This window comes from Marmota marmota, unplaced genomic scaffold (assembly GCF_001458135.2).
Source record: "Marmota marmota marmota unplaced genomic scaffold, marMar, whole genome shotgun sequence".
In the NCBI taxonomy this organism is placed as follows: domain Eukaryota; kingdom Metazoa; phylum Chordata; class Mammalia; order Rodentia; family Sciuridae; genus Marmota; species Marmota marmota.
The window spans coordinates 33,525,911-33,538,042 of record NW_025999949.1 but is presented as its reverse complement, the minus strand read 5'-3'; the positions used below and the strand labels follow the sequence as shown (position 1 = coordinate 33,538,042).

The window sequence follows — 12,132 nt, the reverse complement described above, 5'->3', positions numbered from 1 at the left end:
CAAATGTGAGCATGCCTTACAGGGAGCGGTGGCAGTGGTTGCCAGTTACAGGGTCCTTGGCACATACAATGTGATGTCTCTCTCTTTAAATATGACATTCATGTTTCAATGTTTACTGTAAATGCAAGGAAGCTGGGCCTCTGTAAGTATAGGGTCTTTGGGAGTTTGAACCTAGGGCTGTGGGACTGTGGAGTCCTTTCCGCCTATTCCCTCCTGGGGCTCAGGCAGAGCAGACCCAGTTCAGAATAGTCATGCCCACACTTTCCAGTGACCTTGGCTGACACCATGTGCTTGGCTCTCTCGCCATCCTCAAGTTACCAGCAAAGACATTTCACCTGTTCCTAGGGTCCTCGTCATCGGAGTGAACATTCAGACAGGGAAGGGAACAATTCTATTACCCTGGGATGAGAGACTGGAAGCCTGCAGTACTTTCAGGAAAGGATCTCCCCTATTTTTATTATTGTTCTGCAAACACTCACTTAGACTTGCCATTTTCCAGGTACCTTTCACATATCAATCATTTAATTTTCACAGTGGCATTATGAGTGCGTTACTATCATTGCTATCCTCATTCATACAAAGAGGCAGTTCAGCAGAGGGACATTAGATACTTTAGTCAAGGTCACACTGAGAACAATAGGATAGAGAACCTTTATCTAGCTCTGTGGGCATAGCCATGTCATGACAGAACATTTCCTCTTGAGTCTGACATTTTGTCTGTTCAGGTACTGGGTGCCGTGGGCCTCCCTGAGCCTTGTTCCATTCAGATAATCAGCTCCTCCATCAGCTTCACCCCAGCTGTGAGGTTGGAGGATAGATGGGGGATCACAGCTGTGGGAGGTTTCACTCGTTTCAGGTAATAGTAACAAAGATAAGCTAGGCACAGTGGTATATACCTGTAATTGCGGTGACCTTGGAGCTGAGACAGGATTCCAAGTTCAAAGCCAGCCTCAGCAACTTAGTGAGGCCTTAGGCAACCTATTGAGACCATGTTAAAAACATAAAAAGGGCTGGGGATGTGGCTCAGAGTTTAAGTGCCCCTGGGTACAATCCCTGGTACCAAAACAAAACAAAATAAAACAAAGCAAAAATAAATTGACAAAAACCCCACAGACATCATTTCATTGATGGAACATGGGGTTGGATATCACACACTACCCGTGTTTTATATGGACTCTCCTACCCTCACCCCATCATGTTTCTGAAAGGCTGGCACAGGTATGGGTTTTCTCATCTGGGGGAGACGGAGGCATGGAGCTAGCTTGAGCTTGCCTACTTGGCTTTGGGACCTATGAGTTGCAACACCAGAGCGTAAGTTTTTGACCTTTGCACAAAAGTGATTTATATTCCAGGTCATGTCAAATGTCCCTGGGTCAGAGGGGCTAATTCATAATACACTGAAATGAAAGTAATTATGACAAAATAGAGTTTAGTGTGGCTATTGCAGGTGAATACTTTCTGGTTTTATCAGCCTTATGAAAACTGTGGGGTTTTATGTGGGTTCTGAGTCACTTGCAAAGTTGTAGAAGTCAGGATCGAGTTGTACAGCCCTGCTATTTACTGGGGGAATCTCCTTCTTCTGTCCACTCACTTGGCATCTGTTGAACGACCACTCAAGGCTACATCCCAAATGACCTAACTTCCTCCAATTACACCCCACCTCCTAAAATGCCATCATCTCCCATTGGCATACAAGCTGGTGGCCAAGTCTTCAACATCTGGCCTTTGGGGGACATTCAAGATCCAAACTACAGCAACTAGCTCTGTGACTATGGGCAAATTCTCTGTCCTCTCTGAACCATGTTTTGAGTATTGTTAGCGTGGGGATAATCACTCCTACCATTTGTCTCATGGGGAGGAAATTTGAAAACCTGTGTACATTCATGGCACTGTTGTAACAAATTCCTATGATCTTCATGGCGTTAAATCTTGCATTTGTTGTCTTAGAGGTCTGGAGGTGAGAACTCTGAAACGTGCCTCACTGAGCTAAGATCAGGGTGTCCGAAGGCCTGCATGCTGCTCTGAGTCTCTGGGAGAATCCGTTTCCTGAGCCTGCTACCTCCCTTCCAGCTTCAGAGCCACCCATAGTGGAGGAATCTTCCCCTTATGAGGAGCCCTGTGATTTTACTGGGTGTGTCCTGGTCATTCAGAATGCTCTCCAGACCTCTAGGCCATCTGGTTAGAGGCCTTACCTTTTTCAGCAACTTTAGACTCTTTTTTGCCTAATGTAGTCACAGATTCTAGAGAACAGGACTCAGCTATCGTGGGGGCAAGATAGTATTCTGCCTACCACATTATGGAAAAGGTGGAGTTTCATGTCACTTTTACAGATGGAAGGAAAGAAAGGATGGATATATTTCCAAAAAGGAATTCTGAGCAAGTCCAGACAGTGGGTTACATGGGCATGATCTCCCAAGTCTTCCTGTTCCTGGCTCTTCTGTGCCTGATGACTGGAACCATCACCCCTTCTCTAAGCAGAGTCCCAAGGATTCAAGCTCATGCTCTCCTCATCACAGAATCTTCTTTCAGGGATCCTGGCTAGAAAGAGATGGCTCTGAGATGGTTAATAGGGACCCTCATATGAAATAGTAATGTTGCTCTTCAAGATTTGTCTACCTTATGTACTACATGAACTTGAACACATTTCTCTCCAGATGTTGATTTTCTTATTCAGATGTTAACATCATCCAGATGTTGATTTTATTCTCTTTAGTATAGAAATCATGGTGAGTACATCACATATATTCTGTAGTGATCAAATGATATCATCCATGTGTGGTTTATAGATATATGAACGGGCAGAAATTCCTAATGAAACAAAAGAAAATTACTAAAGGAGCTTCAGCATCTGTTTACTTAGAAAATAGCCACATGGTTCAACTTACTTGGAACTAACTTCTTTCAATGTTTGCCCATACAGTTTGTGAACTTCAGGATGATGATTAATTTCTCAAAGTGAGATTCAGTAGGGTCAAGTACATTTAAGAAGAAAGAATTCTAGAGGGCTTTGGCATTGGTTATAAAAGGTTACACACAAAAAAATGTGATTCTGATGAGGTGTAGTGGGACAAAAAGGTATACATTCATCCCAGAGTTAGAGTCCTGCATCCCTTTTCCTAGCTCTGTGGCTGTTACGAGGGGCTCGATCTCTCCAGGGCTCCATTTCTTTTGGAGTTAACACCTGAGATGGAGCTATTTTTTACAGAGGATTTCTGGGAAACGAAATAAGATGGTGTAAGTGGAAATTCCTAGTGCTGGTCCTGACACAGAGAGGCTTCATAAATCTCGAATGCAGCTGTTCTGCTGTGAGAGCATTCTGAGGAAAGCAACGCACTGCCCCTGGCAATGATCTGTCATGTGTTCACAGAAGAAGTCATCGGGATGTGACAATTGGTGGTGATGCCCATGAGATTTGTGCCCATTCTCCTGGTGATGGAGATATTGAGATGCACAGATAAAATCAGCATCTTGTATTTTATCCATGGGGTTTGGCGATTGTCGGCCACTGGGCTTCGCCTGCAGTCTGTTGACACCCGGCTGTCCTGCTGATGCTGTGGCTATGGTTGCTGCTCTTAGCTGTTTTTTCTGATGCTGTGTTGTCATTGCCACTCATTTACAAACTAACACTTAACATTTTATAGAAGGTTTACTTAAAAAAAATCTGTCTTTCCCTGAAAAACAGAAAGATCTAGCATCACACCATCAACAATTTTTCCCAGTGGTGACAGTCACTGCTAAGTCACAGTGGCCCCTGTGGATGGGGTGGCCACCTTCTGCTGCCACAGTGCCCTCTCAGATACAGTTGGGGCTATTACTGGGATTTCCTTATGGTGGTTGTCTTAGTCTGTTTTCTGTTGGGATAGCAGAATACCTGAGACTGGGTAATGTGTAAGCAACAGGAAGTTATTTGGAGACTGGGATGTCCAATGTGGCGGGGCCATCTCTGGTGAGGGCCTTCTTACTGATGGGGACTCAGCAAAGTTCTGAAACAGTATGGGGCATCCCATGGTGAGGGGCAGATGTAGGACTCAGGGTCAGAACCACCCTCAAGATAACCCATTCACCCAATTAATCCATCAACCTACTTATGACCTAGTCACCTCTCAAAGGTCCCCTGGTCTTGCCTCTGAATAACTCACAATGAGGACTAAATGGCGACATGTCTCCATGGGGACATTTGTACCATGGAAGTAGTACCCACATTTCCATCAACAGTGAAAAAAGAAAAGCTAGATTAAGTGGGATCTAGAGTATCTTTTTAGATTTTCTTTCACTTATTTTCCTGGCCCCTGTGGACATCTGAGTTTGCTCAGTCACTGATTCTGCTGTTGAACTCTGCAGGTGCTTTAATTTTTATTTTTTTCAATGAAAATTTGGATTTTGAGATGCTTACAGATTCACGGGCAGTTTTAGCAAAGAATAGAAAGACATCCTATGTACTCTTCCCCACTCTCCTCTATGGCAGCATCTGACAAAGTGGTAGCACAGTGTGACGAGTGTTGTCCCAAGTGGCTGTGCCATCTACCATTACACACACATACACATACACACACACACACACGTGTGTGAGTGATCCAGTTTTTCTGTGCAGTTGCCAGCCTTCCGTTTTGTCCTTGTTTTTCATCGTACATTCTGATAGACGTGTAGTAGTACTTCCTTGTGGTTTTGATTTGCACTTTGTCTAATGAAGTCAAACAGTTTTTTTTAAAAAAAATCTTTCATGGCCCATGTCCGGGGTGCACAGCACGATGCCTCAACACCCCCACTGCAGTGCAGGGATCCCTACAGGCAAGCAAGTCGCAGATCCGCCGGCTTCCTTTGTTACCCATTTTTAATTTTTATATCTTGTGGTGAGCACACCTAAAAGCTACTCTTAGCAAATCTTCACCACACAATACAATGTCCTCGCCTCCAGCCCTCCTGCTGCCCGCTAGATCTTAGGCTTATTCATCCTATACGCTTGGAAATTTATATCCTTTGATCTGCGTTTCTTCCCTCCCTCCTCACCACCGGTAACCAGCACTGGACTCTCTACTTCCATGCCTTTGACACTTTCTTTAGACGTTCCCCATCTGTCGGATGATGTAGTATTTTTTTATTTCTGAATCTGGCTTATTTCATTTAGCATCCTGTCCTTCAGCTTCATCTGTGTTGTTGCAAACGGCAGTATCTCCTTTTTGAAGAATGACGACCTGGAGAGATGTAGATCTCACTGTGAGATCTCAAGGAGGAGCTTGCCTAGCCCCCTTCAGTTCATCCAGCAGAGGGGTCACACGCACAGCTGTGCTCCCACCTCTTGGAGGGTTCTCTCTGTCACTGTACCTAATGGCTTAGCGGTTTCCATCCCCGCCAACAGACACAAGGCCCTCTTCCCTGCCATCCTCACCAACGCTGGCTGTCTCTTGCTTCTTTGGTGATAATCATCCTAACAGGTGGCAGATGATGTCTCGTCATGCTTCTGATGTGCTTTTCCCTGAGGATCAATGGTGTTGAGCACCTTTTCAGGCACATGGTGGTGTTTTGAAAAAAAGTCTAGTCAAGTTTTTTAATCGGGTTCTTTGTTTTTCTTGCTATTGAGTTCTGTGAGTTCCTTATGTATTTGGGATCCTACCTCCTTCTCAGCTATATGGTTGGCAAATGTTTCCTCCCATCTGTAGGCTGCCCCTCGTCCCATTGGGCATTTGCTGTGTGGATTGATGTAATCTGCTTGTTCCGTTTTGGTTTTGTTGCTGTGCTTTCTGTGCCACATCCAAAACATCATGGCAAAGACAATATCAAGGAGATCTTCCTCCATGTTTTTTCCTCTTGGAGTCTTATGGTTGGAGACTCACCTTTAGGTGTTAAATACCTTTCACATTTCTTCTTGTGTGTGGTATTAGAGGGAAGTGGTTTTCTGTCCCCTTGCCTGTGGCCAGCCGTTCCCCACATCATTCTTTGGTGACTCTTCTTTCACCATCGTGCATTCCTGAGGTCCTGGTCCCACACTGGTAGTCTGTGTACTCTGGGGCTTACTTCTGGGCTTTCTTCTCTTCCGGGGGAATATGTCTAGTTCTATACCAGCACCATGTTGTCTTGATCACTGTAACTTTGTAATGTGATTGGAAATAAGGATATCTGATGCCTGAAGCTTTGTCAATCTTTCTATTACTATTTTTTTACTATTAAAAATATTTGTGACTTCATTTGTGTTTATGATTCTCTATTTCTGTAAAAAAAAAAAAAACTGTAACTGGAATTTTGATGGGAGTGTGCTGAATACCTTGCTGGGTGTGGAGAGAGTATTCCAACATCTTTTCATGAGCTTATCTGCCCCTGTGGGTCCTCCTTTGGGAAAGTTTTTTCTTGTGTTTGCCCACTTTTACTTTGTTTGTTTGTTATCATGAAGATTTGTGAGTTATGTGTTTTTTCTAGGTAATGGTCCTTTGTCATGTCAATTCTCATGTTCAAGGGCGTAATGTTCTAAAATGCCTCCATGAATTAGCAAACACTGAGCTACTGCTCCCAGGGTACACATGCAGGCAGGTTCCCCTGAGCCTCTGGTCCCGTTTCCATCAACTGACCAACACAACACGTAGCTGTGCTTCATGTGTGTTTCTCTCAAAGACATTTTGCTTAACATGTATTGCTGATTTGTTAACCTTGATCTCTGCCGATAGTACCCTACCTCATACCTCAATACAGTTTATCTAACACATAGTATTTTCTCTGCCCTTCCCTTGGGAACACTAATTAACACTCAGCTGAATGCATGGGGCTATTTTAAATAGCAGAATTGTCAGTAAAATCCACAAAAACATACACACACAAAAAAATGTGCCATGAAACAGACTGCAAAGAGGACCCTTGTTTGCACAGTTGTTCAGGCTGATTTTGGGCCTGTAGATTAGATGACTGGATTTTTTGCCACAATGCTCAAGCCTTTGAATGACCATGAGGGTGCTACTAATATTGCATTTGGGTTAACAGATTTTAACAAATAGACAAATCCACAAATAAGGAATACACAAATACTGAATATCAGCTGCATACTATTTGCAAATATTTTTCTACACTGCAGCTTGTATTATAATCCTCTTAACAGCATCAGTCACAGAAAAATAAAAGGGCTAGTGAAATCAAATTTATCAATATTTTCTTTTATAGATCATGGTTTGGTGGTAAGTCTAAGATTTTTTCTTAACTCTGTATTTACAAAATATTTAGAAGCTTTTTCTCTTTGTCTAAACATGCTACAATTTTCTGTTTCTCATTTAAGCCTGAGATCCTTTTTGAGTTAGTTCTCATGTAAGGTGTGACATTAAATCTGAGGTTGGTTTGTTAGTGCTGTTTTACCTACGAATGTCCAGTTGCTTCGGGGAAATTTATTTTCCTTGTTTGTAAAGAGTCACAGGCATATTTATGCCCTTGTCACTACTAGCTGGCAGGTGGAGGCTGGGCTCCTTCTACGGTCTCCCTTAACGTGTACTCAGTGGGTTCAGTGGGTTCCCCATACTGTCTGGGAAGAAAGTCTGGCTCCCTCCTGCAGACCTCCTCTAGGATGCCTGGAGGTGAAGATGGTGCTTCCTTGCAGCCTGGCCTGGGGGTGTGGGTGGAAGTGGGATGCCTGCTCCTGTGTTGCTCAGCTGGGGACAACAGCTATTGTTGGAGAGTGTCTTTCCTCCAGGCTGCCCACCCTACTGTCCTTTGGGTTCAGGGGAAGGCCAATTGTGTGGGGCTTTGTCTGTGGATCCTAGCCTCTCTGACCCGCTGGCTTCTCCAGTCCCCAGTATGGGGTTAGGAGGCAAGAAAATGCAGAGAACTTACCACCCTAGTTTTCCTTGTTTTTTGAGGTCCCTGGTTTGTCTCTGTTCCCTAAGAATCTTCTGTTGCTTGTTCTGTTGTTATCTAGAGTATGTACTTGTGCTTAGTGGCATGAATAGGGAAAAGTAGGTCTACTCCATCTTTCTAGAAGCAAAAGTCATGGCAGATAGGTATCGTTTTTATCCCATTTTAAAGATAAAGGAACAAACTCAGAAAAGTTACACAGTAGAGTCACACAGCTCACAAGTGACACCCAACTATGGTCACAAATCCAAGGCTGTGCTTTCTACTCAATATCCTCTTCGTTTGTCACATACACATCAAAACAGACATGAGCCCACCAACAGAAGCATCCTGTGTGTGCGCTGCCCCTGAGTCACTGGCAGGGGACTCTCCCTGCTAAGAGCACAGTGAGCCATGGGACGGATGCTGATGGCTCATGGTCCATTCTCCTTGGAGTTCACTTTGTTTTATTCACAGTCTGTTTCATAATGGGCTTGAATCAGCAGTTGGGGAGCACAATTATGACGTCAGAAATGTTCCCAAGTGCTTATAAGCAAAAGGGTCATTAATTGCAAAGCACAGAACTTCAAAAAGATGCGTCTGCACTTGTCACAAAAAGAGGGCACACGAGAGAGTTTACGTAGAGCATGAGAGACTGCAGTGTCCCCAGATGACAGGATTTGGAAATGGGAGTGATGAGTTGAAAACAAGCAAAGATAAATACACTGGGGCACATGTTTAGCAGTATCTCCAGAGATGACAGCCACTGTGTGTGTGTGTGTGTGTGTGTGTGTGTTACAACATAAGAAAGCTCAGTTTATATTATATGTGAGTTTTTCACCATTTTTATACTGACATTTTTCTTGTAGTGATGAATTTTCCTGACTAAAGAGAGACCACACCTCTTAATGTAACTGTGTCACATGACTCGTCTATTCTTTTTATATTTCCGTCACTTCCAACTTTGTTCAGTCTTGTATGATTTCAAAAGAATTCAACTTCCTGCCTCTGACTGTGACCCACCCCTTTGCCTTTCAGCTCTGCAGATGCAATGCACTTCTCTTTGCTATGGGATAATGGTGCATGCTGCCCAGAAAGCTCCATGGTTTCCAGTGACCTTCTGTTTAGAGGTCACACTGAGAAGTCAAACCTTCAACCACCTCTCATTTGCTCTCTTCTTAGGTATTACCAGATCCGAATGACCTTGAAGGTGTCCTCCAGGATCCCTCACAGACTGAGTGCTTCCATCGTGGGACAGGCAGGTGAGCAGAGGGAGGCGCAGGGCTTGCCTGGGTGCTAAACCTTCATCTCCCCAGTGCTCCAGGGCACGGTGGGTGCAGGGCATGGAGGCATTCAGGAAGTCACCGTCAGGTGTCACTGGATGGATGCCTGCTGGAAGTGAAGGCTTGTGGTTGAAAGTGGCTTTGTGTATACCTTGTTGCAAGGGGGACCTGACTGAAGGAAAACACACTCTTCTAAGGATTTCTGGTACCTGAGGGTAAACTGGCTGTGGAGGGTGGGTTAAGGTTAAGTCAGAGACAAAATGGGTGGGAGATGGCATCTGCATGCAGGTAAGGAGAAGCCTATTGGTAAAGAGTGCCTGGAAGTCAGCTAGGTCCACAGCACTGGGTAAGTGGACAGTCAGGATGGCACTTTTCATGTACCATCAGGGGTCCCAAAGCCCTGCAGCCAGCAGGGGAGGCTGCCAAGGACAGCTCAGGCCCCATCGAAAGGGGGTTTGAAGATTAAGTGGTGACCAAGGCTCTGAGCAGACACTCTGCAAGAGTCGAGTCAGAAATACGGAACTCAGTGCACAAGAAATAAGGACAAGCAAAGATGAATCAGTGGAGACCCAAGGAGGCTATGTTAGTGAACTTGGGAACACTGTGTGGACTCACACTTCTTGTTCACATGAGGAAGGCTTAGGGGTGGAGGAGAGAAAGTGAGCAGATGAAAAGGCAGAGCTGCACAAAAGCTGGTTAATTTTAAAAGAGTAGCCAAGAATATCATAGGAATCAAATCCAGCAGAGCTACGTGTGGGGTCAGAGCTCTTCCTTATAGAGTTCTCTAGGAACTGACGTGATATGGTGAGTGAAATCCTGTGCTATTGAGTTCCAGCAAGTTCCGTGTGCAGATGTGCTGTTCTGCTTAGGCTCACCTTGCAGAGGTGGGGGCCGTGGCTCCTCAAGACAGCAGAAAGACATCAGGAAGGGCCTATGTATGGCCAATGGCCAACTCAAGTCCATGATCTACAAAGAGAAAGACACTGCTGACCACCAGCGTCGGACCCTCACAGTGTGTTAAGGAATAGCCCAGTCACTGTATTTCCAAGACCTCGCTTCTCTTCTACTCCCCTTCTCTTCCCTGGAATAAACCAGGCGTCTGAGATGAGGAACAGTGGCCGCTCACTCTTCTCTGCCTACTGTAAACTCAGGCCGATTCAGGAATTGATGATTCCCCTCCTTTGCTCTCAGCCTGCGTTCCGCGGACTTCCAACAGAGGGAGGCCCATGGTGTCACAGAGAGAGTAAGCGATTTGAACCTTACACTGTGTGAATTAGGCTGTGGCCCCAGGTGAGTTATCAGAACTTTAAGCTTTGTTTCCTCACCTGAAATGTAGGACAAAAACCATCCTCCATCAAGTTTTTAATTTATAGCTTATAAATGAAAAGCACATTTTATAGAAATCATAAATGTCCATGAACCAGGACAGGAACAGTGAGTGGCCATGTGCCGGCAGTGGGAGGCAGGGTCCTCATCTCAGTGTCAGGGTAAAAGTCCAGTGAGATCCTGGAGGCCAGGAGAAAGACAGCCTGGCTGACCAGGGGACGCCATCCACTGGCTGCCACCAGGGATGGCCCCTCTTCCCTGAGACTCTGGGAATAGGAGCTCTGCTCCCTCATTGACTGAGGACCTGAAGACAGCAGGGCATCCAGGGACGGCAGAGCCCAGCAGCAGCCCGGGAAAGAGAAGGACATAGGATAGTGCTGCGGAGAAACAGTGAAAGTAAAACAAAATGTGATTCAGGGGAAAGTTCTTCTCTTATTTGGTCTGGCTTGGCAGGAAAGTCACCGTGATGCAGGTGGCAAGCCCCTGTGCTGCGTGCCCCAGGCTATTGTGAACAGAGGCCAGCCATCGTTTACCACCTGACGGTTCCACAGGTGAGGGAGAGACACCATGTGCAATCTCTCCTTCAAAGTGATTTCCCAATTATATTATTTTCAATGAGGTACTGCTGCATTACAGAACCCTCCAGAAGCTAGCACTTGAGACAGCGGTTTCTTCTTGTTGATGTCTTGAGTTGGCTGGGTCAGCGGGGACAGAGCTTTCAGGATGACTCCACTCATGTCTGACCCTTGCTTGGTATGGCTGAGCTTCTGTCTCTGGTTGGCGACCCAGACTCCTTACCTGGTGGCTCTGCCACCAGGAAAGAAAACACAGAAGACCCCAGGCCCACTGGGGAGGCCAGCCCACCTTCAGGTAGGGAAGCAGACCCTGGCCCTTCCTGGGAGGTGCCGTCTGTGTGTCCGTGTCAGGAGGACGTTGGCAGTCATGTTTGCAGATAAGCATCCAAACACATTCTCCATGACAGGTGTGTATTTCTGGAGAGAAAATAAAAATATGTTTTGGAAACAGAGTAGGATATTTTGGAAAAGAAGCAGGGAGCCTTTAAGCAGAACCTAATAATGTCTTCAAGACTCCTTTAGTTGAACTGTCTTGTCGGAGCAGATTCTTTAATTTGGGTTTTTCCCCACTTGGCTTTAAATGGATGTTGAAAAGAGCCTCTGGCTCTGGAGAGGAGAATTCAGGAGCAGTGAGGGCCACAGGCTCGTGCTCCCAGGTTCCCATCCATCTCATTTGGAAGGTACCTCACCAACTTGCTTTTCAGGTCCTCATCTATCCAGGAGGATGCAGGTGGTACTTGTCTCAGAGGCTTGTGGTCAGGGTGAAATTAATTAAGTAAGAAACATGATAGGAAGCCACTGGGCACTCAGAAAGCCCAGGGTCACGTCACTGTCAGAGGCTTTGCTAGGATGCAAAGGGGTGTTATCTTTGTCACAGTGTTCTCCTATGCCCATCCTGGGGACAAAGCCCTAGGCACAGGAGGCTGCCTTTTGTGCCCTGGAGGGGCACTGGGTCATCTCAGGAGGTGGAAGTGGTCCAATGAGTACAGAGTGTGGTGGCATCAGGTGAAGCAGTGGGTCCATTCAGGATGGCCTAAGATGGGGGCCAGGCATCTTGGTAGAGGAAGGGGGCGCTCACTGAGGCTAGGAAGGATGAGAATTTGGTCTCACAGACAAGGCCAGGAATGGGCGCTCCAGGCAGAGGT

General features: G+C 45.7%; 1 protein-coding gene across 1 annotated transcript in view; it reads left to right on the top strand.

Moving 5' to 3' along the window:
- Positions 1-12,132, top strand: part of Fam135b (family with sequence similarity 135 member B) — a 299,526-nt gene that overhangs the window by 141,074 nt on the left and 146,320 nt on the right. The window contains exon 3 of the mRNA XM_015486690.2: positions 8,986-9,065. Within this exon, the coding sequence (XP_015342176.1) occupies positions 8,986-9,065 (80 nt within the window). The remainder of the gene's footprint in view (positions 1-8,985; positions 9,066-12,132) is intronic.